This window comes from Pituophis catenifer, unplaced genomic scaffold, assembly GCF_029215685.1.
Source record: "Pituophis catenifer annectens isolate HBS135680 unplaced genomic scaffold, rPitCat1.0.hap2 SCAF_3, whole genome shotgun sequence".
NCBI lineage: Eukaryota > Metazoa > Chordata > Lepidosauria > Squamata > Colubridae > Pituophis > Pituophis catenifer.
The window spans coordinates 176,258,117-176,282,530 of record NW_027256883.1 but is presented as its reverse complement, the minus strand read 5'-3'; the positions used below and the strand labels follow the sequence as shown (position 1 = coordinate 176,282,530).

The 24,414-nt window shown below is 38.9% G+C and overlaps 2 protein-coding genes across 4 annotated transcripts in view; one reads left to right on the top strand and one right to left on the bottom strand.

The window, feature by feature from the left end:
* On the top strand, positions 1-21,466 carry RHOC (ras homolog family member C). 3 transcript variants are annotated; one of them, XM_070941573.1, is made up of 5 exons: positions 1-106; positions 13,690-13,847; positions 16,570-16,690; positions 18,626-18,756; positions 20,667-21,466. In XM_070941573.1, exons 2-5 carry the CDS (start codon positions 13,692-13,694, stop codon positions 20,838-20,840), a joined length of 582 nt encoding a protein of 193 aa, XP_070797674.1. In that variant the 5' UTR covers positions 1-106; positions 13,690-13,691; the 3' UTR covers positions 20,841-21,466. The 3 variants fall into 3 exon arrangements, with proteins under 3 accessions (XP_070797674.1, XP_070797673.1, XP_070797675.1); XM_070941572.1 differs by having other exon boundaries at positions 1-111; XM_070941574.1 differs by lacking the exon at positions 1-106 and adding an exon at positions 7,870-7,962.
* Positions 21,467-22,782: 1,316 nt separating this feature from the next.
* MOV10 (Mov10 RNA helicase) overlaps positions 22,783-24,414 on the bottom strand; it is a 33,070-nt gene continuing 31,438 nt past the window's right edge. The window contains exon 22 of the mRNA XM_070939836.1: positions 22,783-23,390. Coding sequence (XP_070795937.1) covers positions 23,326-23,390 — 65 coding nt within the window. The 3' untranslated portion in view covers positions 22,783-23,325. The remainder of the gene's footprint in view (positions 23,391-24,414) is intronic.

Sequence of the window (24,414 nt, the reverse complement as noted above, 5' to 3'; positions counted from 1 at the left end):
GCGGCCGGAGCGGCTCTGACAATCCCAAGAAGTCAGTCTACTTCTGTGCTTCTCTTCCCCGAACCGAAGAGGCGAGGACCCGGAGCTGCCGGAGCCAGACTTCGTGGTAAGGTAGGTGCCCGCCCTGGGAAAGAGTAGAGCCCGGTAGATGCGGCTAAGGGCTGGAGCAGCTAGGAGCGCCCCTCGAGTAACTTGGCTTGTTGGCTAGGAAGGAGATGGAGGAGGAGGAGGTGGCGTTGCGCCGAGGATTGCCTGGGCGCACCCGAGAGATTGGGCAGGGCCATCGTGGGGTGGTTTCTCAGGAATAGGGGACGGTGTCAGAAGCCTCCCGATGACTTTCAAACTCCTCTTATGTAGCTGCTCTGGATTGCAGCAAAACTTGCCGAAATTCGCGCGGAATCGAACCACTATTATTGCGTTAGCTTTTGCTGGGCTGCGTTCTCGCCCACGCGAGGAGATCGAAGAGTCTGCCTTAAAGACCTGGCAGAGAGAGAGAGAGAAAGAGACCCCCGCCCGGGTGACTAAGGATGGACTGCGTTTAAAGTGGTGGCGTACCCTACCAAGTATTTAACCGTGTGATAACTGGACAAAGAGCAAGAACTCTGTACTCCTCCGTTTCTGCTTTTGGAACAATGTATAGAACCGGGGTTTCCTAAAGTCTGGTTATTTCAGGTATAATGCATAGCTCTTGGGGGTAGGCATCAAGTGAGATTGGAGGTTGTAAAAGAAAATTGTGTACAGTATAGAGCTAATGTTGGGAGATGTTTGTTAGTTAGTTCCCTGATTCAGGATGAAGAGATGGCAGGAGCAATAAAAAAGAAGTTGTGTTTTTTCTGGGTGGGTAACAAATATAGTTTGGAGTAGAGGCTAACACACTGGAATTCTTAATCCCACCTTTGACATGAAATCAGCTATGTGACCTTGAGCCAATTGCGCGCACACACTCCATCCTAGGAAAAAGGCAATGGCAAACCACTTCTGAAAAACCTTGTTAAGAAACTTGTCCAGGCAGCTGCCAAGAGTCAAAACATGACATGAAGGCCCCCCCCCCCCAAAAAAAGGAAGTGGTGGGACCCTTTTGCATTTAAAGATGATAAAATGGAGTGAATCTAATTGCATCTTTCCCAAAATACTGCTATTTTTTTTAATACCTCTTAGCCTTAGATGTTTTATACAAACTACACTACAATGTACAAGTCTGTTGGGAGAACATTTGGCATATTTAATTCAATTCAGAAAATACTCATATCTTTCTTACATTTCCTTCTGGCTTCCAGATGAAGTTTGGAACAAGATGGGATGTGGGAGAGGGGTGGGAACTGAACCGGTTGGTAGGCTGTTTGTTGTTTTTTGGGGAGAGGAGCTGGTAAGTTACAAAGTACTGACTCGTATCACCTCTTATATGTGACTTCTGAGAGAAACAAGCTGCTAAAGACTGGTGTAGTAGTAAAGACATCAGATTAAAAACTGGGAGGCTGTGATTTTTAGTTCCACCTTTGACACAAGCTGGGTGACCTTGGGCCAGTCAGTCTCATCCTAAGGAAGCAAGCAGTGGCAAACCAAACCTTGCCAAGAATACTGTGAGAGAAGTTCAGGGTGTCACCAGGAGTCAACACTGACTTGAAGGCACACAGGCACACTGGCACACCCAGGACCTTAAGGGCTTTAATTTGATTCTCTCAAAGGTGATGGTTGGCAGACTACAGTTGTTGCAGATTAAGCCGTAATGAAGCTTACTTGGTTTTGGGTGAATATCTTGTATAATCTTGCCATTTTTTTTTAATTTGATTTATATGCCGCCCTTCTCCGGACACTCAGGGCGGCTTACAGTGCGTTAAGCAATAGCCTTCATACTTTTGTATATTTTATACAAAGTCAGCTTATTGTCCCCACAAACTGGGTCCTCAATTTACCTACCTTAGAAAGGATGGAAGGCTGAGTCAACCTTGAGCCTGGTGAGATTCGAACTTACTTTAATTGCAGACAGCTGGTGTTAAATTACAGTGCTTTAGTCTGCAGAGCTATCCAGGCCATTGTTTGTATATCATGGTTTAGGACTTTTTATCGTATGTATGTCCTACCACTGCAATTTATTTAAAGAATAGTTTAGTTAGAACGAACTACTGCTTGGTATTATACCTCAGGCTTTGCTAAGAGATGTCTCTCCTTGACCTCTGAAAAGCTATTCCTATCCAAAGAGGCAGGAGATACAGGTATCTGTGAGCAACATGCTTGAAGGCATTTCCTTCATTGTCTAATTGGTACCTGCAGTCAGCTGAAGCCTAGTTGTTTTTAAAATTATATATATTGCCTTTCAGTTATATTCCAAGGCTGAAGTACAAATACTTTGGTCACCAAATGAGAAGAGAGGACTCATTGGAAAGATGTTGGAGAAGAGGTTGTCAGAGGATGAGATGGTTGTCATTGACATAGTGTCAATGACACTGTGCATGAGTTTGAGCAAATTCTGGAAGATAGTGGAGAACGGAGTGGAGAGAAGCTGGCATGCTATGGGATCGCGAAGAGTTGAACACAATTTAGCGACTAAACAATATTCTAAGGACCATCCTCCATGTCACTAATTTAGATAAAGGTAGGGTCTATTTCTAAGGAAGCAGAAAGAAGGATATGCATGGTAGCTGCACATGATTGGCCTCTGCTCACTGAGGATGACTGTACAATGGACATCCTCTTCTGTCCATGACGATTTGAAAGCCTAGGCCCATGATGGCGAACCTATGGCACGGGTGCCACAGGTGGCATGTGGAGCCATATCGATGGGCACGCGAGCTCAGCTCCGGCATGCATGCGTGCGCCAGCCAGCTGATTTTGGGGCCTTCTGGGCCCACCAGAAGTCAGGAAACACACTGTTTCTGGCCTCCAGAGGGCTTCTTGGGGGGGGGAAGGCCGTTTTTGCCCTCCCCAGGCTCCTAGAAAGGCTCTGGAGCCTGGGGAGAGCAAAAAACGGGCCCACTGTGCCATCATGTGCCAAAAACGGGGGGAGCATGGGGGAGGGCGCATAGAATTATGGATGTGGGCACACGTGCGTGTGACCCCACCACGCTTCCCCCGCTTTTGGCACACGATGGCAAAAAGGTTAGCCATCACTGGCCTAGGCTTTAAATTTTTGGAAGGCCCTCCATGGATTTTGTTCCATAAAAGTAGGTAAGAATAGTATGAGGGCAGAGTAGCATGCTTACTCCTCCTCCTTTGTAAACTCAACCTGGGTGGGAAATATTCAGAGACGACTTTAGTTTATATCCACTTCTAATAACATGTTGAAATTGTTCTTTTCATCTTTTAATCTCTGGTTTCTCCTGCTTTGGACAAGAATGGGGATGTGATAAATCTTTGGGGAGGTGTTGCAAAAATATGCTGCCTCGGAGTAAGAAGAATGTGGATCTCTGACAGAAGTACTTCGTGTGGCAAGATAGTTACTCTTTCCAGCTATTCCTTAAAAAGGGATTATTGAAAATCTATTCATAGCACTATCCACTGCTAGGGATAGTGACTTCTTGAGACATTTCTGTAAAGAAATTGTTTGTGCTTATTTAGGTCAATTTCATGTAGTGGCAATCCTGGGGGGGAGGAGGAGGAGGAGGAGGGGTGGGGAGGAGGAGGCTGTGCTAATCACTTAGGAACAAGGAAGCATTCCAAAACCATGACTGCATTTTCTCTTTCTCTCTGGGCCTGGAATCAAGTTGCCAAGTCTTTTCAGTGCAGGCCAGGCCCCCTAAATTGTGATCAAGCATTTTTGTTTTTTTTAAAAAGGGCATTTACTTTGTTATACTGGTTCATTAAGATATTTGTGACTGGCAGATGTTTTTTTTCTATTGGCAAACGTCAGCATATCTATTGGTTAATAGATAAAAAAGGCAGCCTTACAAACTAGGGTAAAGGTTTTTTTTTTTAAGAAATGCTATTAAATAGGCTGTTGGTGGAAGAATATTTTCTATTAAGCTTTTATCCCGCTTTTAACAGACACATGGCATTGGGAGGTTTCCATGTTTCCAAGTTCCACATGAGACAGTGACAAGTATTTCAATAGTTTAAGAATGGCATTTTAACATTAGGTAAAATGTGCTTGTTAGAGAAAGCTTCAATATTTGTCTTGCTTTTTTTAAAAAAAATCTATTAGCACTAGTAATAACATTTAGAGTTATATAACACATGTCATAGGACTTTACAATGCTCTGGGTGGTTTACAATGACGAAGCATTATTTCCATATTGGCCCCAACAATCTGGATCTTCATTTTACCGATCTCGGGAGGATGGAAGGCAGAATCAACCTTGAGCCCTATCAGGATCAAACTCCAGGCTGTGGGCAGAGTTTGCCTGCAATACTACATTCTAACCCCTGCACCACCAGGACTCTTAAGTAGGAAGTCCAAATCACTTTTAGGGCTTAAATATATATGTTAATTTGATGTTTATATATCTTTAAATGGAATCAAATGTGGTTAGAAATAACAATACAAGTGCTTTTGTTGTGGTGATCATGATTCAATTGTTGCTTATTTGAATTTTATGGGCTTTAATAACATCCTTAAAACTGAAGTATATATAAAAATATCAGTCCTCCAAAACCACTGTTTTTGTCACACCTTACAGAGTATTATTTCCTAATCTTTCTTCTACCTGGTTCAACAAGATGTGCTTACCACTGGTAACAACTGTATAATCACAGTCTGAGTTAAAAACTCAGATTTCATTGACATTAAAATACTTTGACAAAATTTAGTGTTCAATTCAAAGATTTCTTCAAAATTGAAACATTTTCCCTTAAATAAGTTCATTGCAGAACTGCAGTTCTGACATTCAGATCTACTTATGTGAAAGCAATTTGTAACATTTTGTTTTGCCGAAAGAAATAAATACTATCCCTGAAAAAGAAAATGATCCAACAATATTTCTCAACCTTAGCAACTATAAGATGTGTGGACTTCAACTCCCAGAATTCCCCAGCCAGCAATCCACAGATCTTAAAGTTGCTAAGGTTGAAATAACAGAGTATAAAATCTGTGGAGTAAAAAGCTTATATGCCAACATTTTTATGACTTGGCTGTTATTCACTTAGCTCTGAAAGCTAAACATCTAAAAGAGATGTTTAAGTCATCTCACAGAGTTGTCCTTTGTTTTCTTATGACATTTAACAGCCTGCCGTTCTGGTCAGTACAATGAGGCAAATACAGAGAAAGCAGGATCCTGTCACCCTTTTCCGTGTGCAAAAGCCAAATGTACCATATCTCTTGCCTCATTTAAAGATAGCAGGCTGGCTTGACCAGTACAGGGAAATTCAGGAGGTATCTTGAGTTGTGTCCTCATCATTTTGCCTATATATTGTTTCTTATTCTTTACAATCTGGCATGGCTGCCTTGGCCAATTTTGATGCTTATCTCAATCTTCATCTTGGATATGTGCAATGTTTCAGGGCTACTTTGATCCATCACAGTAGCATGAAACTATTGTCATGGGTTCAAATTTTGGTCTACTGCTGCTTCCTGTCTATTTACCCCTGTCATGATTGGTCTTCTCCCAGTTACATGCTGAAGAATGCTAGTGTTTACAAAGTGCACTTGGGTATATATTATTTTCCTTTACAGTTAGTTGAAGCCTGATTGTGATACAGTAAATCCTATAGCATCTCTAGGGTAGTAGAGTTATTCCTGTCTTATTCAATTTGAACCCTGTCCCCCAAACAAACTGAAAATTTTCAGACACAAGTATATATTTTGGGGAGGCACAGCAACTTCACCTAGTCATATAAATGAGGTCAGTAGATGCCATTTTTTTCTGCTTGCAAAAAGGACACAATTTGCAAAAGAACCAACTGCAGCACTGAAAGAGGCAGGGAACTCTATTTTGTTCAGGGCTGAGAAGTCAACATAGTAAAAAAAAAAAAAAAAGCAGCAGAATAGGCATAACATGAACTGGAACTGTGTTCTCTTTTCTCAAGAGGCAAAGTCTAAACAGGCCCCTTTGGAGGATTTGCGATGACATAATGCTGTAAGAGCAATCCCTGATGCTGACCCTGATCTCCAATCAAATATTGATATTGAATGACACATTTTTAATCTGATGGGACCAGATCAACTTGGGAGTTCTCATCAACACCCTTTATGACATACCAGTTTCAAGGAGGGTAATGGTACCTCCCACATGTCCAAAGGGCAGATTGCAGATTTTTTATTTGGTTTTTAAATGTTAACTATCTTGAGTGCTTAACTGAATGGTAACATGGAATATGATTAAAAATATAAGAGACAGGTCCTAGTTAATCCCAAATTATTTTTTGATAGAGCCAAGTTTAATATTTATTCTTCTGTGATTTGACAGGGTTTTTCTCAGTGTCACCTGGATTTCTTACATATTTTGTTTTTAAATGAACATGTTCTGCAGACTGAAAAAAATTGAAAATCCCCGCACTATAACATCTTTGCTTGAAGTTTCTGTTTCCAGTTACATGTGTATTGATCTCTAGTGACATCTGATCCGGGTAATGTTGTGATTTTAGCAAAGTAAGCGACAAAACAAGTAAAGCACAGTTAATTGCAAAATGGCAGAACTATTCCAGAGTATACAAAAGATAAGTCTCTGTTGCCCAAGTTGAATGATTCAGCCTAAATCAGAAGGAAATAATACTTAAGCAGAGAGTTCAACTTCTCTGTAGTAAGCCTCCCTTTCATCCTTTTGGTCACCTTTATATGAATTATCAAATTTGTAGTCATTAAAGATTTTATTGCTATTATACAAGAATTAGTTTTCTAAAATCCCTCAAACTTTAATACAGGAACATTCATACAACATTTTAGCAGATTTGTTAATGGTAGAGATTAGTACAAATCTCACTGAAAACAGAAAATGTGTTTTTGTGATTTTTTCTAAATTTGGTCCTACAGAGTTTTGTTTTGATTCTGTGTCATAGACTAGGTCACAGGGTTGGGTTCAACTCCACCATCTATTTACTGAATCTAAAAAAGAAAGAAAGAGGCTTTTGGATGGGTCTGATTTGCAAAGATGTCATCTTTGTAAATCAGACAATTACATGTCATCTTGTCATCTTTACTTCCAGTCTCTGAGCAGGCATGTCTCCATTTCTGGATCTGGGTGCTGCTTCAAAAATTATGTTTTTCATCTTGTGCTTTATGCATAATCCTATTTGTGATTTTTCTCCTCCTCTTTCTTAAATGTCATATTAGAGGAGTGCAGAATATAAAGAGAACTAATGGATAGAAGATAACATTTCATTCCCAGTGATTAGTGGTCTTGATCAAGATTGTACTGCCCCTAGAAAAGATAGATGTGGCAGCTGGTCATTGTAGTCACCAAATCATATAGTTTAATGTCAGTGATGGGGCAGAGCAGAATATATTTCAATTATGGTATTTCTAGTATGTCATCAAAACACCTGTTTCATTTCTTCCTTCAACATATTTTGGTTCTGAGACTGCCTTGGAAGTTTTGTAAAGCTTCCCCCACCCGAAGATTTAATATTACCTTGTCACTCCCTAATCCATGCATGTATAGAAAAGTTCTGGATGACTCAGTTTGCCTCTTTTTTGTGAACATTGGTTGGTTCAGTTTACTAATTCAATAAAGTCAGTAAGTAGCTATTAACTATTCTGCATGAATGCCTCAGAGGAATTGTGCTCCTCTAAGTTATTGAATGATTGCTTACAAACCTTTGAATTAAGAGAGGCTCTGGACTGAGAATATTACCGTTTATTATAAATGAAAAAAACATGGCTGTTTGGGGTATATTAGAAATTTGATTATTGTGAGAATGTAATTAATGTCATCTAATAATTAATTTGATTACCCTTTTTTGTGATCTCGAAGCTTCCCTAACCATGGCAGCCAGAACTCAGTGACATAACATCTAACAATTTTCAGCTGAAAGAACAAATGAGAAGTGTAGCTTAAGACCTAAAACACACATAGCCTTCAAAATAAATTTGAGGTTAGTATTTATTTGACTTGGTTTTTTGGTATTATCTTTTTATGACTTTTAATCTCCTATATTAAGATCCTTTGGATAATGTGTTGGCTAAAAATACTTAAATTAAGTAAATCAGGTTCATAAAAGGTTCCCATCTCCTCCCACTATTGCAGCTCTTAGTCTGCCATAAGCTATTAGAACCTGTTGCTGGCTACAAAAAGATTGCCTACCTTTGTTGTACAACATGGGTGTCAAACTCGTGGCATCACGTTGCCATCATGTGACGTATCGCAATGTTTTCCCCCTTTGCAGAGTTGGGGTGGCTGTGGCCACCTTGTACAACATGTATGCATTATACAACATGTAAATATCAGCTATAGGAATTAGTGAGGGAGAGCAACAGTTTCTCTCCCAATAGTTATAATGGTTAGTTTTTTCTGAAATTTTAACGAGGAAAAAGGGGCAAGTTATTCACCAAAAATCCTGTTAAATTAAATGCCCAAGTAATCATGATGTGAAGACTTACAACCCACCCTCTTCAAAACTTTTTCATTGGCTAACAGGGAGAGGAGAAAAAAATGTGTGTGTATAATTTAAATCTGGGAGGAAACCAGATAAAAATTAAATCTCCTCTTCTGTTGCCCACATCATTTTTAATGGATCAGTGATACAAACGTAATTGAATAAAACTGTTCTATTGGAAAATAGAAAATAAACTGGTATATTATTTATAAACCATTTAGGGAGATGAGCTGTGTAAAAATTTGATAAATAAGGGTGTGTGTGGATGGATGGATGGATGGATGGATGGATGGATGGATGGATGGATGGATGGACGGACAGACAGACAGACAGACACAGTAGGTAGAGCACACAGAAGGCTAAATGTCTGAACTACATAGGTCAGTTGGTGTGCCTTGAGAGTCAAATAATTGGGGAATTTAACATTCAACCCACAATCCCTTTTTTCTTCCATCTTGATTTTCAGACTGACTTTCAAAGGTCAAATGCTCCTACATTACCCTAGGATCTGCATTCATAAAATACCAACTTCATTCTTTTCTTAAAGCGATTAACTTATCTATCCAGCACTACAACATTACTCCTGAGGTATTAAATGCATGTTTAGGAAAGAGAAATAATGCAAGGATATTCTTTAAAAAATAAATAACTAGGAACAGTTTCCAAATACCAAGTCATGACACAAATCTATTTGGAGTTCAGAATGGCAGGGAAACAAAAATCTGAAATCACTATTTCATACCAGATTAAAACAGATGGAGCTTCCTTTAATAAAGCTGTGGGCAGATCTTCAGATGTTAACTATGAACTGAATTATGTCATAAAGGCAGGGCTTCCTAGCCCAGAATCCTTAAAATATGATCAATTTCATTTCTAATTAGTCTAGCCAGCATGGCCAAGCCAGACAGGACTGACTTAAGGGAGCTGAAGCCCCGTTGCCATTGTCCCTGAGAACTGGTGGCTTCTCAATATGGATATATAGTATTTTGCTTTTTTGGAATCTATCCATTGGGAGTAGTTCTCTCTTCTGTTTAACAGTTTCAAGGTTCAACATAGTGCTGCAATTAAAGCATGAGATTACATGACGTAGGCTGGTGGTAATATCTTAGACAGGCTTTAAAAATGATCCTATATCTATTTTTCACCTACCTTAATAAAATGTTTGAATGGACATGATTACCAGTACTATTATACAGGTACGCACCATAAGTAATTTTTTCAAGGTAGTTTTTCATCATTCTCATACCTTACAAAGCCTAGCTGTAAATTGATAGACGCAGAAAGTTAAAGGCTGTTCTGCATAACTGTAGCAAAAGCATGTTTCTATGATATTGAGATATATGAGTAAAATTTTCTTAAAACCTCTAATGCTGAGTGAAGTTGTGAAGACAGCCAAAAAATGAAAATTGATAGAAATGTCTAGATACCTGTGCACAGCAGCTATTTATAATGCTTCAGATATTTTTTTTTAAGTCTTTTAAAAATGATCCCCTCAAATGTTCTAACCACAGCTGATTGTAAAACTATTCCCTTCTAAGAGCAAAATTAGGTGATACCTTGAGAGCAAAATATAAATGAGCACATTTGCATAATTTGGAATATCCCAGTTTATGACAATTGTTTCTAGGTCTAATTTCAGTAGAAAAGGTAGTCCTCTATTTATGACTACAATAGGAACTGGAAAATTCATCATTAAGCAGTGAGGTCAATAGTGAGACATCATCTCATTTACTATGAGACATCGTAACTTCAAACAGTTGCTAAACAAATGGCTGTAAGTTGAGGATTTCCTGTATATGATTCATCTTAATACTTACTTTTGGGATTCACTTAAGGGGAACTGATTGCTTTAATTAAGGCTATATAGTAGCCTTACTTTCATCTACCTAGAGATCAACTGTTGAGGGACAGGAAGGCTATCCAGTGGCCCTTAAAAGATGGATTTTCAGAGTGAATGAACAGTGTATATATGAAACTAGGAAAGCTGAAGATGTGCTGTTAATTGGTGTTATTTCCAGATACAGTGCTGTTTGTATTACTAATAATGGATATTCAGTTACAAGATGGAGCAAACCACAAATAGGTTGAATATCTGTTGAAACAGAAGAAAGGCCTTGCTAAATTATCCCCAAGGCTATCTCTTCACATTCTTTTTCCACAGCAGCCAATCAGATACTGAAGAAAAGCTTGGTAGAACACCAAGCTTCTCTTCAAGCTCCCCTACTCATGTTCTCCAAGCAAGTCCTTACAGTTTACAAGATAATAGTATAGCAATAGCAATTAGACTTATATACCACTCCATAGTGCTTTACAGCAGGGCTCCCCAACTCTGGGCTGTGGCCCATTCGGAACCAGGGCGCACCAGCAGTGGATGAGTGCATGTGCAAAGAATAAATTGTTCAGCAACCAAAGGGAAGGCTTCCTTCTCTCCCATCCTACATGTGGATTTGGTGTGTACCATGGTCTGTCTGAATCTGGTTCATGTTTTCATGCATGATTACATTTATGTGGCTCAGCATTCTCCCTGCCATAATTCCTTATTGCTAATACCTTACCACCATACCTCTTCAGGAATAGGGACAGCTGATAACTGTCACCTTACACCATATTTCTTTTCTCTATCCCTAAATAGGGAGTCACTTCTCCAGAGTTCTGGTACCTATTGGCATCACAATTTTCACTGGATTATCCAACGCTAATTTATGAATTTATTGGTAGGGGGATAGCAAGGAAAAACTAGGAATTGTGAGACAAATACATTGCTCTTAAGATTTAAGGGAAAAGGCACTTACTATTTTGAAAGGGTTGAAGGAGAAATAGCATGGAAATCTGGAGAGGATGCTAAATTATAAAGCTTAGAGTATCCAAAACATTCTAAAGACTAGGGTGAGATTAATTTTTCTAAAAAGCCATTCTGCTTTCATAGTCGAGCTACCTTAGGTCTTTGGTGATCATAATCTTCATATAAGAAGTGATAGAAAAATCACAGCCAAATGAAATATGTAAATCTTTAATAAAAGTGACTAATATTATCAATCCAAATCAATCAAGTGTGGATGAAGCGTCTTCATTGAAGGGTATGGACCATAATCTATCAGGTTAGTCCAGTGCAGTCTGGTATATAGATGTTTTCCAACTTCCCAGACTAGAATTGAGAGCTGGTCCAAAGACATCCAGCTGGCTTTCATGCCCAACTGAAATTTATAACTGGATCTATAATCTGGATCCTTCTGCTCCTAATACAGCAAATTAGCCACTACACCACAGCAGTCCTTATTAATGTTATATGTTCTTTGATTTGTGCTTTATTGAAAAAAATATAAGAATCTTCTTTTTAAAAATTGTTGAACTTCTGACTGTGCAGGCACCCACACCCACATTCTCTTTTTTTTAATCTCTGCCCAAAAATCACATTGTACCAGAAGATTCAGTTGCATATAAGGAGGGGTAGATCATCCACAGGCCAAATGTGGTTCCTGAAGTGGGCAGAACTAAAATGTCCAGCCTATATTTTGTGGAGGGGAGCAGGAAATGAAATTTAACAGGCAAAATGGACTATTTAAGGATCTCACTGGGTGACACTCTTATGTTGCAGGCTATTCCCATCATGGCCCTTGGAAAATGGTTTTAAAAATATGTCTTGCAAGTGGCCCATGCTGCTGCATAACAAGAACCATAATTATTTTTGGATGACTGATTTGTACAGCAGCACCAGAACATGGGGATGGGATTTTTTTTTTTTAATTGTAGATAGTTATTTTACCTTAGGTCTAAAATAAAACCTTTTAAGTGTATTAAAAGTCTGCCTTAAATTTTTATTCTGGAAAAAAATATGTCTCCTGGCATGTGGAATACAGAAAAAATGATGGTTTAGAGTAAAGTCCCTAAAAGATTATATTCCAGTTTTTATTTCTCTGGATTTTTTCTCAAGTACAAATGCTTATTCATGATCGTCTTGCATCACTGTATTCCAGGTTCACTTCAAAGTTGCTAAAATAAACTGCTGGAGTGAAAGCAGTGTAAAGCTTGGATGTTGTAAGGCTTCTGTGGTTTTGTAGCTGATTCATAACATCTGTTTCAAAATGGAGCCCAGTTACGTTCTTCAAGTTGTCCATGAGAAGGAAACTAAGCAAGAAGGTTTACAGAAATCATTATCAGGCTAAAGCACTGAGATATGTTAATATGTTTAGGATATTTTTAAAACAAATCTCCTAGATTTATCCTAATTCTCAGCCAAATTTTCATCACTGTAAGACATACAACTGAATTTCTAATAATTTTTTTTTTACAGAGGATTCCCAATAACTTCTGATAGTTGCGAGAATATATATTTGTGACTAGATAGATTCCAAGAAGAATGTAACACATAGTAAATTAACATATTGTATTTCATATTGTCTTTTAAAAATATACCATAAATATTACTTTGGAATTTCTGAAATAGTTAGAAATGAAATAGTGGGTGAACATCTTTTTTGTTTCTCTCTCTCTCTCTCTCTCTCTCTCTCTTCTGTTGCTATTATTGCTGTGTCTTTATTTTCAGAATTACCAAACTGTTACTCTTCAGTTGAGCATACCTCTCATCGTTCTTAATGGCATCAATTTAGGGAAAACTTGTCTTAGGTTCCCTCATTATCCAAGGTGGTGGCATCTTAATCAAGTTGGTACCACCGTTGAATAGGGTAAATAGAATATTTGATGAATCTTTTGTCCTGCCAATGAAGCAGATGGTAGCATATGGCAAGAGGTAGACAAGATTTTCTAGCAGATTCCCTAGCTGCAATGTTGGGTCCCTCAGGACACCATGTTGTACACTATGCACACCCTATAGCACATTGCTGATTTCTTTCGAGAGATACCAAGGCCCAAGAATTCTCACAGCAGGATATATTGGCAAGGAAACATTGTATTATTTTAGTACATTACTGAGTAGCGTGTGTAATATTTTGAATCTTCCAATCAGTGTATAGATATAAAACCAAACACTAGAAGTATATAGCTTCCATTCCTTTGTTTTAAATATTCAATTTCTGATTACATTCTTGCTCCATAAGTCATTCCAAAGAAAGAATTTACACTTCTTTATTCAGGCTTGTCCTATCTGGTCCAGAATATATTTTGTTCACATGGAGGAGGAGTATGTTGTAGTATTACACTTATTTGTTGTAATATTCCAATATCCTAATGAACTAAACCTCAGACCTAGCTTTCTTTTTGTCTCTACAGCCATGGCAGCCATCAGGAAGAAGCTGGTGATTGTGGGAGATGGTGCCTGTGGGAAGACATGCCTACTGATTGTTTTTAGCAAGGACCAATTCCCAGAAGTCTATGTACCAACAGTCTTTGAAAACTACATTGCTGATATTGAAGTAGATGGGAAACAGGTAACTCGTCATCTTTAATACTGTAGTAGAAACAGCTTCTAAGTCAGTGGTTCTCAACCTTCCTAATGCCGCGACCCATTAATATAGTTCCTCATGTTGTGGTGACCCCCAACCAGGGGTGGGTTCTAAATTTTTTACTATCGGTTCTGTGGGCGTGGCTTGGAGGTCATGTGACTGGGTGGGCGTGGCTAGCTGGTCATGTGACCGGATGGCCATGGCTATGTGTATAGGGACTACTCAGAGGGCTGAAAAAAGTCATTTCTGACAGATCCTTGCACTTTTGACTGGTCCTCACACTTATGACCATCCTCACATTTATGCCCGTGCAGCATTCTTAACAACTATGTCACTCATTTCACAACTGCTTCTCTTCACCATGATGATAAAATAGGGCAAAAAACGTAAAATGTGAGGACAGTTGTAAATTCGAGGACTGGTCAAAAGTGCGAGGACCAGTCAAAATAACTTTTTCAGCCCTCTGAGTAGTCCATGTGCACAAAAGGACTACCCAGAGGGCTGAAAAAAGTGATTTCGGACAGGTCTTCGCACTTTTGACCGGTCTTCGCACTTATGACTGGTCAACATGCCCATTGTAGCATTCTTAACAACCGTGTCACTCATTTCACAATTGCTTCTCTTCACCATGGTGACAAGATAGGACAAAAACGTAAAATGTGAGGACAGTTGTAAGTTCGAGGACTGGTCAAAAGTGCGAGGACCAGTCAAAAATAACTTTTTCAGCCTTCTGAGTAGTAATTAACCTATGCTGAAGCTGAAAGGGGCTGTTTTTTTCTATTTTTGCAGGCACCGGTCTTCTCATTTGTTTTCTTTTAACACTGATCAGCTGTAGGGCGACCCTTTGAAGCCCCGCGGCAAGAATTTAAACGGTTTGTTTCCCTCTAGCCATCAGCTGGGACTCAGCAATAGATTGGGTGTGGGTGGGGTAAGCGAACAGCGACCGGCGATCCAACAGAGGCAGAGGGTGAGGGTGAGTGAAGACATGGGGGGGGGGGCGAGAGAGGGCTTTGGCAACCCCTGTGAAATGGCCGTTCGACCCCCAAAGGGGTCGCGACCCCCAGGTTGAGAACGCTGTTCTAAGTAATATCTGTTTTCCTCTCTTAATGCCACTAGTTCAGGGGTTGGAAATCTTAAACACTCAAAAAGCGTTTGGACCCATTTCCCAAAGAAAACACCGGGAGCCACAAAACCCTTCCTGTGCCTGACTATTTCCTGAGCAGCCACAAAACTAACATATGTAGTTGAATTAAACGTTCTGTTTTCTTCTGAAACTTAACTTTTCTTGGATTTATCCATGGTTGGCCTACCAGGGTCAAAAAGCTCAATAAATCGCATGCCAACGTGTGTCGCACATTGGCGGTTGTGACGCATATTTTGAACGACAGGGAGCCGCAGCAGAGGGATGAAAGAGCCACATGCGGCTCCAGAGCCACGGGTTGCTGACCCCCACACTAGTTAATATTGTCATAGGGTTTTTCCCCCCTGTGCATCCAGTAGTATCTGATACTGATTCCCCTTAGAAATGTCAATGTCTGGTTGGTCAACCACCAATAATCAGGACTAAAATGTTTAAAACGATGTGGTGGAAGCTGTTTTTCAAACATTAGGCTCTATATTTGTAGATTAAATTACATGTATAACTCCTACGCAATAATTACGCTGAAATGATAATTCTGCATCAAAGAAACCTACATTCCTTCTTTCTAGTTAAATATCGATCAACTTCTTTATGACCTTTATGTCCATGGGATTTTAACATCATGAATAGTACTGTGTTCTCTCTAGTTGCATATGTGCCTCAGGCTCCTTTACCACCAACCTCTGACACCAACAAAGACTTTCGGGGGAATTTGCTAACCTAATTGTAAACTGCTCAATGTCGTTTAGATAATGAGATGAGTTGTATATAAATTTGATTCAAAGATAAATTCCAGGATTCATTTGAAATAAAATTAAACAGATAAGATAGACTAAGTAACTGTACATTTGCCCCAGATCCATGCCCTCATGCTGTTTATTTTGCTGAGTAGCTTTGAGCAATGTTTGCCTAGTTTCATAATTCACCAGCTGATGAAGGCCAATTTGATGAATATGTATTTGTTTTAAGGACTAGAGTTCAAAGAAGTAAATTAGGAGGGGTTTGATCTTCCGTCTCTACACAACACTCCCCTTTTATGTAAAGAGTCAACCCCCCTCACCCTTATATTATAGATAAATATATAAACATTTAAAATGTACATAACTGTCCTGTACTTCTGGTATAGTTATGAGTCCAGTTGCCATCTTTCAGACGATTTCATATATCACATTTGCTCACATCAAATTAGTATAAAAACTTTGAATTTCTGAAAAGTGGAAACTTCAATAAAACTCTTCTGGTGCTTCTTATAACATTCCATTGACTGCCCTGAAGAGAAGTTCTTGTATTTATTTTTGATGGTGTTTATGAACTTGGTGTTGAATGCCCTTGAGAATGATGAAGAAAAACGGTTCTGCATAATGGCCATGGTTAAGTACAGGGTTTAATATATTTAATTGCTTAATACTGGTAGATATTTTGCCAGGCTGCTTAAAATTGCCAAGGGGCAAAGTAATAAATGAGGAAAGCAAAACAGTCAGATTTTTTCCCTCTTCGGTATCTGTATTTAACCACAGAGTCACAATTATGTTGATTAAGGGACTGGATTTTTTCCCCCATTTATAGGTGGAGCTGGCCCTCTGGGATACAGCTGGGCAAGAGGATTATGACAGGCTGAGGCCTCTCTCTTATCCTGATACAGATGTTATCCTCATGTGCTTCTCCATTGATAGTCCAGATAGTTTAGGTAAGGCTATAAAATAACAGTTTAACAGTTATAGGTCAGGAATGGTCAACATATTGTATGTCTTCCCCTATCTGAAGTAGTTACCATGCGATCTGAAACTGCTGCTTTGATCAATAAAGCAGGAGGCAAACCATTCTCTGCTGGACAGCCTTACTGCATAGTCAACAATATTGTACTTAGTGTCACAGTCAACAACATTATATGAAATAGTATAGGTTCTCCTGCCTTTCTGTTTCTGTTTCTGTTTCTGTTTCTGTTTCTGTTTCTGTTTCTGTTTCTGTTTCTGTTTCTGTTTCGTTTCTATTCTATTCTATTCTATTCTATTCTATTCTATTCTATTCTATTCTATTCTATTCTATTCTATTCTATTCTGTAATGTTTTTCAAATGTCCGAGTATTCTTCAAAGCCAAAATGGTGTCCTGGAAATAGTATTGTGTGTAGTATGTAATTGATGTCACTGAGTTGTAAAGGTAAATAAGGAAAGATTGTAAACATGTATTGCTTTGGAAAGTGCTAAAAAGTTATGATAAACTTCTATTGGAAGTGATGAAGCTTTGCAGAGTTCTTGCTAAGCGTATGAAGTTCAATAATCTCTTCTGAAATTTGGATGGGAAGAGTATTAATGCTTTTGACTTTGGGGTTGAAAAAAAGACTGTGGGGCAACCAATATTGGACAAATACATCACTGAACATATCAACAGAGTTTTTGCAAACAACCAGGCTCTAATTATCCTACTTTAGACACATTGTGCAAAACCTAACTCTTTGGAAAAAGTTCTAATACTGGGAAGGAAAAAGGATGAGCAACCAGCAAGGTGGATAGACTGAGATTTAATGGCAATGAGTGCATTCAGAAAGACCAGGTTAGAGACAGATCTTCATGGAGAAGATCTATGTGATCACTAAGGGTGGACATCAAGACAACTTGTTGGCACATAGGTCAGTCAGGTGATCCATCAATTCATTTCCCATCACTGGTTGCTGCTTGTGGAATAGGCCTGCTTTTTCAGGTGAATGAGTTCATCACTTTAGAAAAAACACGTCAACTATTCTGTTCTGAAATCATATCATATTTTTCTCAGACATATTTGGTTACTTTTATAATATTTCTTATCACAGAAATCACAAACAAAATCTTAACTCTAATTGTTTTTCAATCTTTGTGAGTCTCACAAGAATACCTTAACATGACAAAAAGCTGAATTTTAGGGGCAAATTTTAAGACTGCTGTAATAGCCTACACACATGGATACTGCCTAAGAGAATGCAGACTGGCAGAGGTTCAGGACGTCTCTTCAAAGTCTGTACTAGACAAAGGAATCCTTTAGGGATCGAATCTATTTTGCTGGATGGAGAATGAATAGCTTCCTCCATTCAAGATTAGCCATTTTGGATAGTTACTTGGATATGTTTTCACTATGACACCATTAATAGTTTTTCAGTATATAAGGACAGAAAGGACTCAACAGTTGCCTTCAGGAGAAAGATGAGGGGAAATGAATGTTGGCAGTATTGCAGAGAGGGAAAATTCAAGGATGAAGGGATATGTACTTTTTTTCTGCACAGAAAGCCTTTGTGACATTTTAAGATTTTCTGTAGCTCTATGTACTTCATCTCTCTATGCTACTACAATTTCTGACTGTGGTTCTGGGGTTTAGATGGGAAACTTCCAACACACTTCTCAGTCACTTCTTCCCCTGTCTTTTACTGGTCTAAAGAGTACAAAGTTCCCTTACATCTGTAGTGGGGTGAGGTGGATGAAGCAGACTGACACTTGTTTACCAGCCAAGATTCTGGAAACAAGACTCTTATTGTATTCAGTCTCACCAAAATGGATCTTTTCCCTTATATTGATGTGGGGATTACACTTATGAATCTGTTCTACTGGGGATTTGCTCAGTGAGTGGGTTCTCCCATCTCTTTGCTTCTTCCAGAGAACATACCAGAAAAATGGACACCTGAAGTGAAACATTTTTGCCCAAATGTGCCCATCATCCTTGTAGGAAACAAGAAGGATTTGCGGAATGATGAACACACACGCAGGGAGTTGGCAAAGATGAAACAGGTGACCAAATTAATGTTACCTCATCAATTCCACCCTCATTTGGGATTATGGCTGATTAAAGAAGCTGTTGATTTTGCATTTCCAATTCTAAACAGTTGAGCTTCCTTTGAAGAATGAAATTTGAGTACAAATTGATGCTCCTCTTTAACCACCCCAGTGAAGTTTTTAATTTAGTTCTGGTTTGCTTTCTCAGGACACTTGGGCAAGAAGCTGAATCTTTTTTTAAAAAGAGCTTGAAAATTGAATTAAGAAATATTTCTTTATTATTTGTACATCTCTGAATTACATTTTATAGTTTGCTTTAATTGGTTGCTTTTGATCATAACAACCCAATTAGCATGAAAAAATAGGATATAAATTAATAAATCCACAAGCTTTTCCAGTAGTCTATTTACCTTTTTTCAACTCTAGCATTTTCTCCCAACAAGCATGGATGAGAAATTATTCTGGAAGCACTGGCAACTACGATTCCTATTCTACTCTGGGTGCAAAACATGCTATTAACGCAGTTTATATTTCCAAAGCGGCTTGGACTTGGCTCATGATGATCTGGTTATTTTTCAGCAATGTCTTTAGAAAGGGAATCAAAGGAAATTTGTCTTCTATATATGCCCAAATCCTCCCCACAGCGTCACAAAGACATTAATGTCAAGTGTACTTTTTTATTTGATGAGTGTTCCCTTCACCCCAATAGCCTGCGGCAGGTAAGAACCCAATTTAGTCCTGCACTAAGGATTTATGCCAGTGTTTCCTACACATCAGTGTTACATATTGGGCCTTTGTCAGAATGATGGCATTAATCCCAAAGTTGCACAGCCCTATACCCGTTTAAATCAGCAGATGTCTCAGGGCTGTCTTGAGTTTACGCTTCTTCTGTCATACAAGCAAGGTGCACAATGATACTCTGAAAATATAAATTATTAAGTTATGTAATGTGTATGCTTCAGGTTGCATCTACAAAGGAGGGACACCTGGCAGGGTTTAGAATGGGACCCTTTCTGTTATTGTGCCCACCCTTTAGAACATCATCCCTCTAGAGATCCTATTGGCTCCAACTCTGTTGGCTTTTTGTAATGTCTTAAAGGCTTGGTTTTATCATTGGGTCTGGAAGTCAGAAAGTGGGGCTGAGCCTATCTATACATTGGTTATGTTAATTGTGACTGATGAATCAATTTTTACTTCTGCTACTGTTCAGTGGCTAGTTTCCTTGCTTTTATTTTTATAAAAGCAATATGGACAGTCATATTAAATTGAAATAAATAGATTACAGCTTGCCAAAAGTTTTTGACAACTTGCTGTGGTCATCAGAAATGCTTTCTGCTATATTGTCTGAGGCTAAGCAAAACAAACAATTAAGAGGAAGTACCATATTTTTCAGAATATAAGACGCACCTTAGTTTTTGGGGAGGAAAATAAGAAAAAAGCTGATTGGCAGGTGGCTCTGCCTACTGGAATACCCCCAATCAGCTATTCCCAGAGGTGAATTTTAGCAACAAGTTCCTTGGTTGGGAGCTCTGTGCCTTGCTTTTTTTTTTTTTTTTTTTTGCTTTTTTTCCTGCCTTTGAAACTTCTGAAATTCTGTTTCAGAAAAAACTTTCTTTTCTTGCCTCTGAAAGCCTCTGAAACAGAACTTCAGAAAAAACGCCTCTGAAGCTCTGTTTGGGGGCTTCTTTTCTGAAGCTTCATTTCTGATGCTTTTTTCAGCCTCTGAAACCTCTGTTTGAGAAGCCTGGTGGGGCTACATTCAGAGTATAAAACGCACCCAAATTTTCACCGTCTTTTGTGGGGGGAAAAGCTGTGTTTTATACTCCAAAAAATAAGTACTGGGATTACCTTGGATTTTTCTATTATTATATCAGGCAGTGCTAAATAATAATCAAACTGTTTTGCTTGTCATCATTTTTACGAAGGAGCCTGTGAAGCCAGAAGATGGCAGAGACATGGCGAACAGAATCAATGCTTTTGGCTACCTTGAATGCTCCGCCAAGACAAAGGACGGAGTGCGGGAAGTGTTTGAAATGGCTACCCGGGCTGCCCTGCAAGTCAGAAAGAACAAAAGGCGCAAAGGTTGCCCGCTCTTGTAGAGTGTGTGTTGGCAAAAGTTGTGACTGTGCTGTCTGAAGGATGCACCTTTTCCACGGATTGCATGGAAGCAAGCATGGCGTCTCGATAGATGGAAGAGTACAAATTTAATGATAGTTGGCTAACTTCAGCCTCCATTCTTCTGCACAGAAAAGGCCACCCAGGGTATTCCACAGCAGTGGACTGTAGGTCTTTCCTTGGGCAGCGTGTCTATACCATAATTTTGTATGCTTGGGAAGTCAAGAGAAATCATTTGAATCCTTTTTGTAATGATTTGGGTATAGGGCTGACAGTTTATATGACTTAATTCTATACTTCTTGCTCTTTTATACTAATTCTATAATTTGGTGCTTGTATGGATTTTCACAGATTTATGTTTTCACAAATAACAGAAGGTAGACATTTGGAAATCTGCAACATATGAAGCTGGACTACAAGCTAATGTATTTACCAGTCTCCCTCCATAACCTGGAAGGCAAGGGGCTATCAAAAGGTTCATATGAACGTCTGGGAGGATATCAGCCTCTATTGTGATTAGTGTTCTCTATTGCACTTCTGTCTGAGGGACATAGCCTTGTGTTTTGACAATACTATATTCTCAGTTCCTTATTAAATTAATTTGATTTTATGTGATTTGCCTTTTTTCTTTGTCCTTGAAGTCCTGCCAGCTGGATTAAGGTTGGGCAGAGTTGGCTTTCCCATCTGCTATAGAATAGCAAGTGGTGAAAAGGAAGGTCATTGTCGCTGTAAATACTGAGAAGAATAACCTTTGAATAACGTGTGTTGACTTTCAAGAAATGCACTGAAGGGACTAGATAGTGTTTTCATCTGGTGATCATCTGAACTGTATTTTTCACTAAGGTTAGATAAATGTGCATTTCCTTTTTTTGCTTTGGGGGGGGGGTTGGATTTTTAAACACCACAAAACAACAGAAAGAAAAATGTAATTGAAAGTAAACCTGAACAGAATGAAACATTCAGCATAAAGTTTACGGCTGGACATTCCATCTGGACCTTTTTACACATAGATTCTAGTTTTTTTTCCCCCAAAGTGGAATGAAGAAAATGAAGATGGAGTGTTCGTATTTCATTGAGTAAATGTAATGTCAATTTTAATAATCACTCCAAAAACCTCAGAAATTCCATGAGAATGAAATGCATCTGACCAGCCAATGGCTATAGCAACAGATTGGTGTGTCAAAAAGATATGCTTTTCTTAGGAACTGGTGTGTTTTAAACACCACAGCATCTGCCCAAGTAGTGGATATATTATGATGTCTTTGTAAGCACAGCTGCACCAGGAACAGAGTAAGACACCAGCATTCTTCATCTTCTGTTTACCTCATAAAATGGCAAAGAGCCAAACATTACTGTTGCAGTTGGCGCATGGTGCCAGCTGCTTCCTAATCATGCAGATCTCTGAGGATCTACTGAATAACCATCACCAGTGGTACAATGCATAGGACCATCTTTTAAACATACAGGAATAACAAATGACCTAATGTAATGAAGGATATTCTTGTTCCTTTGAGACAATATGACTGCAGACGATTAGTGCTTTTCTATTGACTAATCTAGGGGTAAAAATTATGTGCTTCTGAACTAAACCAAGTCTTGTGCTTAAATAATGCTCTATCTAGTGCTGTTCCCAAGGCTGAAAAAAAGTCGCATCACTGTATAACATAAGAATGAAAGAAATTGAGTCAGAAGTCAAGGCATCTTTCCAATGAAAAGTAAATTCTATCACTATCTAAGACAGGGGGTCTCCAAACATGGCCTCCCAGAATTCTACTGGCTGAGGAATTCTGGGAGTTGAAGTCCGCAAGTCTTAAAGTTGCCAAATTTGGAGACCCCCTCTAAGAAGTCAGAAAGATTTATTTCTTTAATCCCATCCAGAACCACATGGGGGGGGAATCTAAATTTTTCACATCTGTGTAATGCCAGGCAGGGGGAGGAAACAATTTATAACTGATACAGAATCATGATGCATATAATTAAATTTTAATTTTATAAATTTAATAAATTTAGTACAAAAACCGATTAGATAAAATCTTAAGTCTTGAAACTAACAAGGTTTTGGTAATTTTCTCCTTTCCCTCATCCTATCCTCCCCCCAAAAATCTTCATAATCTCTACAATATCTCGATACCAAAATGTAATCACTGTTTGAAATATCAAAAATATTTCAATTACTATTCCTCAGACCTACCCTACATGTGACCATATGCACTTGTTCTCAGCATTACAAATGTGCAGGCACTCATGAAAGAATACACGATTAATTTGGTCACGATTGGTAACCGCACATGAATTTCTACTTCATTATTAATTTTTTTAAGCAGAGTTTTGAGAACCCTGATATTTACTCCTGAGAAATAGCAGGTATGAAGATCAAATAAAATTTGGCTACTTGTCTGGTCCATCAATCCTGCAGAAATGTTCAAGAAGGCAGTGTTCACCAGGATCACATTTAAGACAGCACTAGTTTCAATGTTCATATCTCCATTGTGGCTCCACTTGCTGCTGGATGTAACTGTCTTGTAAGCCATTATCTGCAGAGAAGATAACTAGGTGAAGAGGCAAGTAGGCAGATAGAAAGGAGAAGGAAATCTATTTGCTATCCTTGCATTAACCAAGCAGCCTTTCTGAACATTTAAAGGGGTACACTTAACTCTTCTTCTCCAAGATGCATAAAGCTTCAGTGTAGAAAAGTTAAAGACTCCAAGTGAATTGGATTTTGGCTGGAAATCAATTTTCAGTCTATGTAATGCTTATAAAAAAACATCATCCCTTAAACCAGGGGTCTCCAACCATGGCAACTTTAAGACTTGTGGACTTCAACTCCCAGAGTTCCTCAGCCAGCTTTGCTGAGAACTCTGGGAGTTGAAGCCCACAAATCAAGTTGCCAAGGTTGGAAACCCCTGCCTTAAACAATGACACTCCAATTCCCCATCCCTCTAAAACACTTGAGGCAAGTCACGAGAGTTTCCTCTTCCTGCCTGCTGATCATGGAATGCTGAGACCCAACGAAATCTAATCAAGTCACGCCAACCTATGAGTCATCAATGCTATCACCAGCCAACAGGGAAGTTGAAAAATCATCATTTAGCCAGTGTTCTGGCTTCCGAGCAAAGATAACTCTAGAGCTAACAAAAATATTCCCTCCCCTACACCACACAGTACGGGCACAATTGCCAACTCTAATCTCTAATTGGTCCCCATCCTCCCATTTTGCAAGCCAAAAAGTTGGTATGACATTTCCAGAGTTCATTCTTCCTGAGATTAAAACCACAAAAATTCTTGCTTCAGGCATACTGGACACCTCAAAGGAGACTGATTATAATTATTGTACAATTGAGTAGCAACTGAGGAATTAGAACATTGACTTGTGATCTAATATTGTTGCAATATGGCCTGTATTTAAGAGGACTGTTAAATGCTTATTTCACGGGCAGAATATTTCCTAATTCTTGCTTTTGGCTTCCTTCAATTTAAGGTTGTAAGGCTTAGCCCCATTTTTTCTTAATTTGTGAGCTGACTCTCCCTTCTCATCCCCCAAGTCCACTGCTCTGAAAA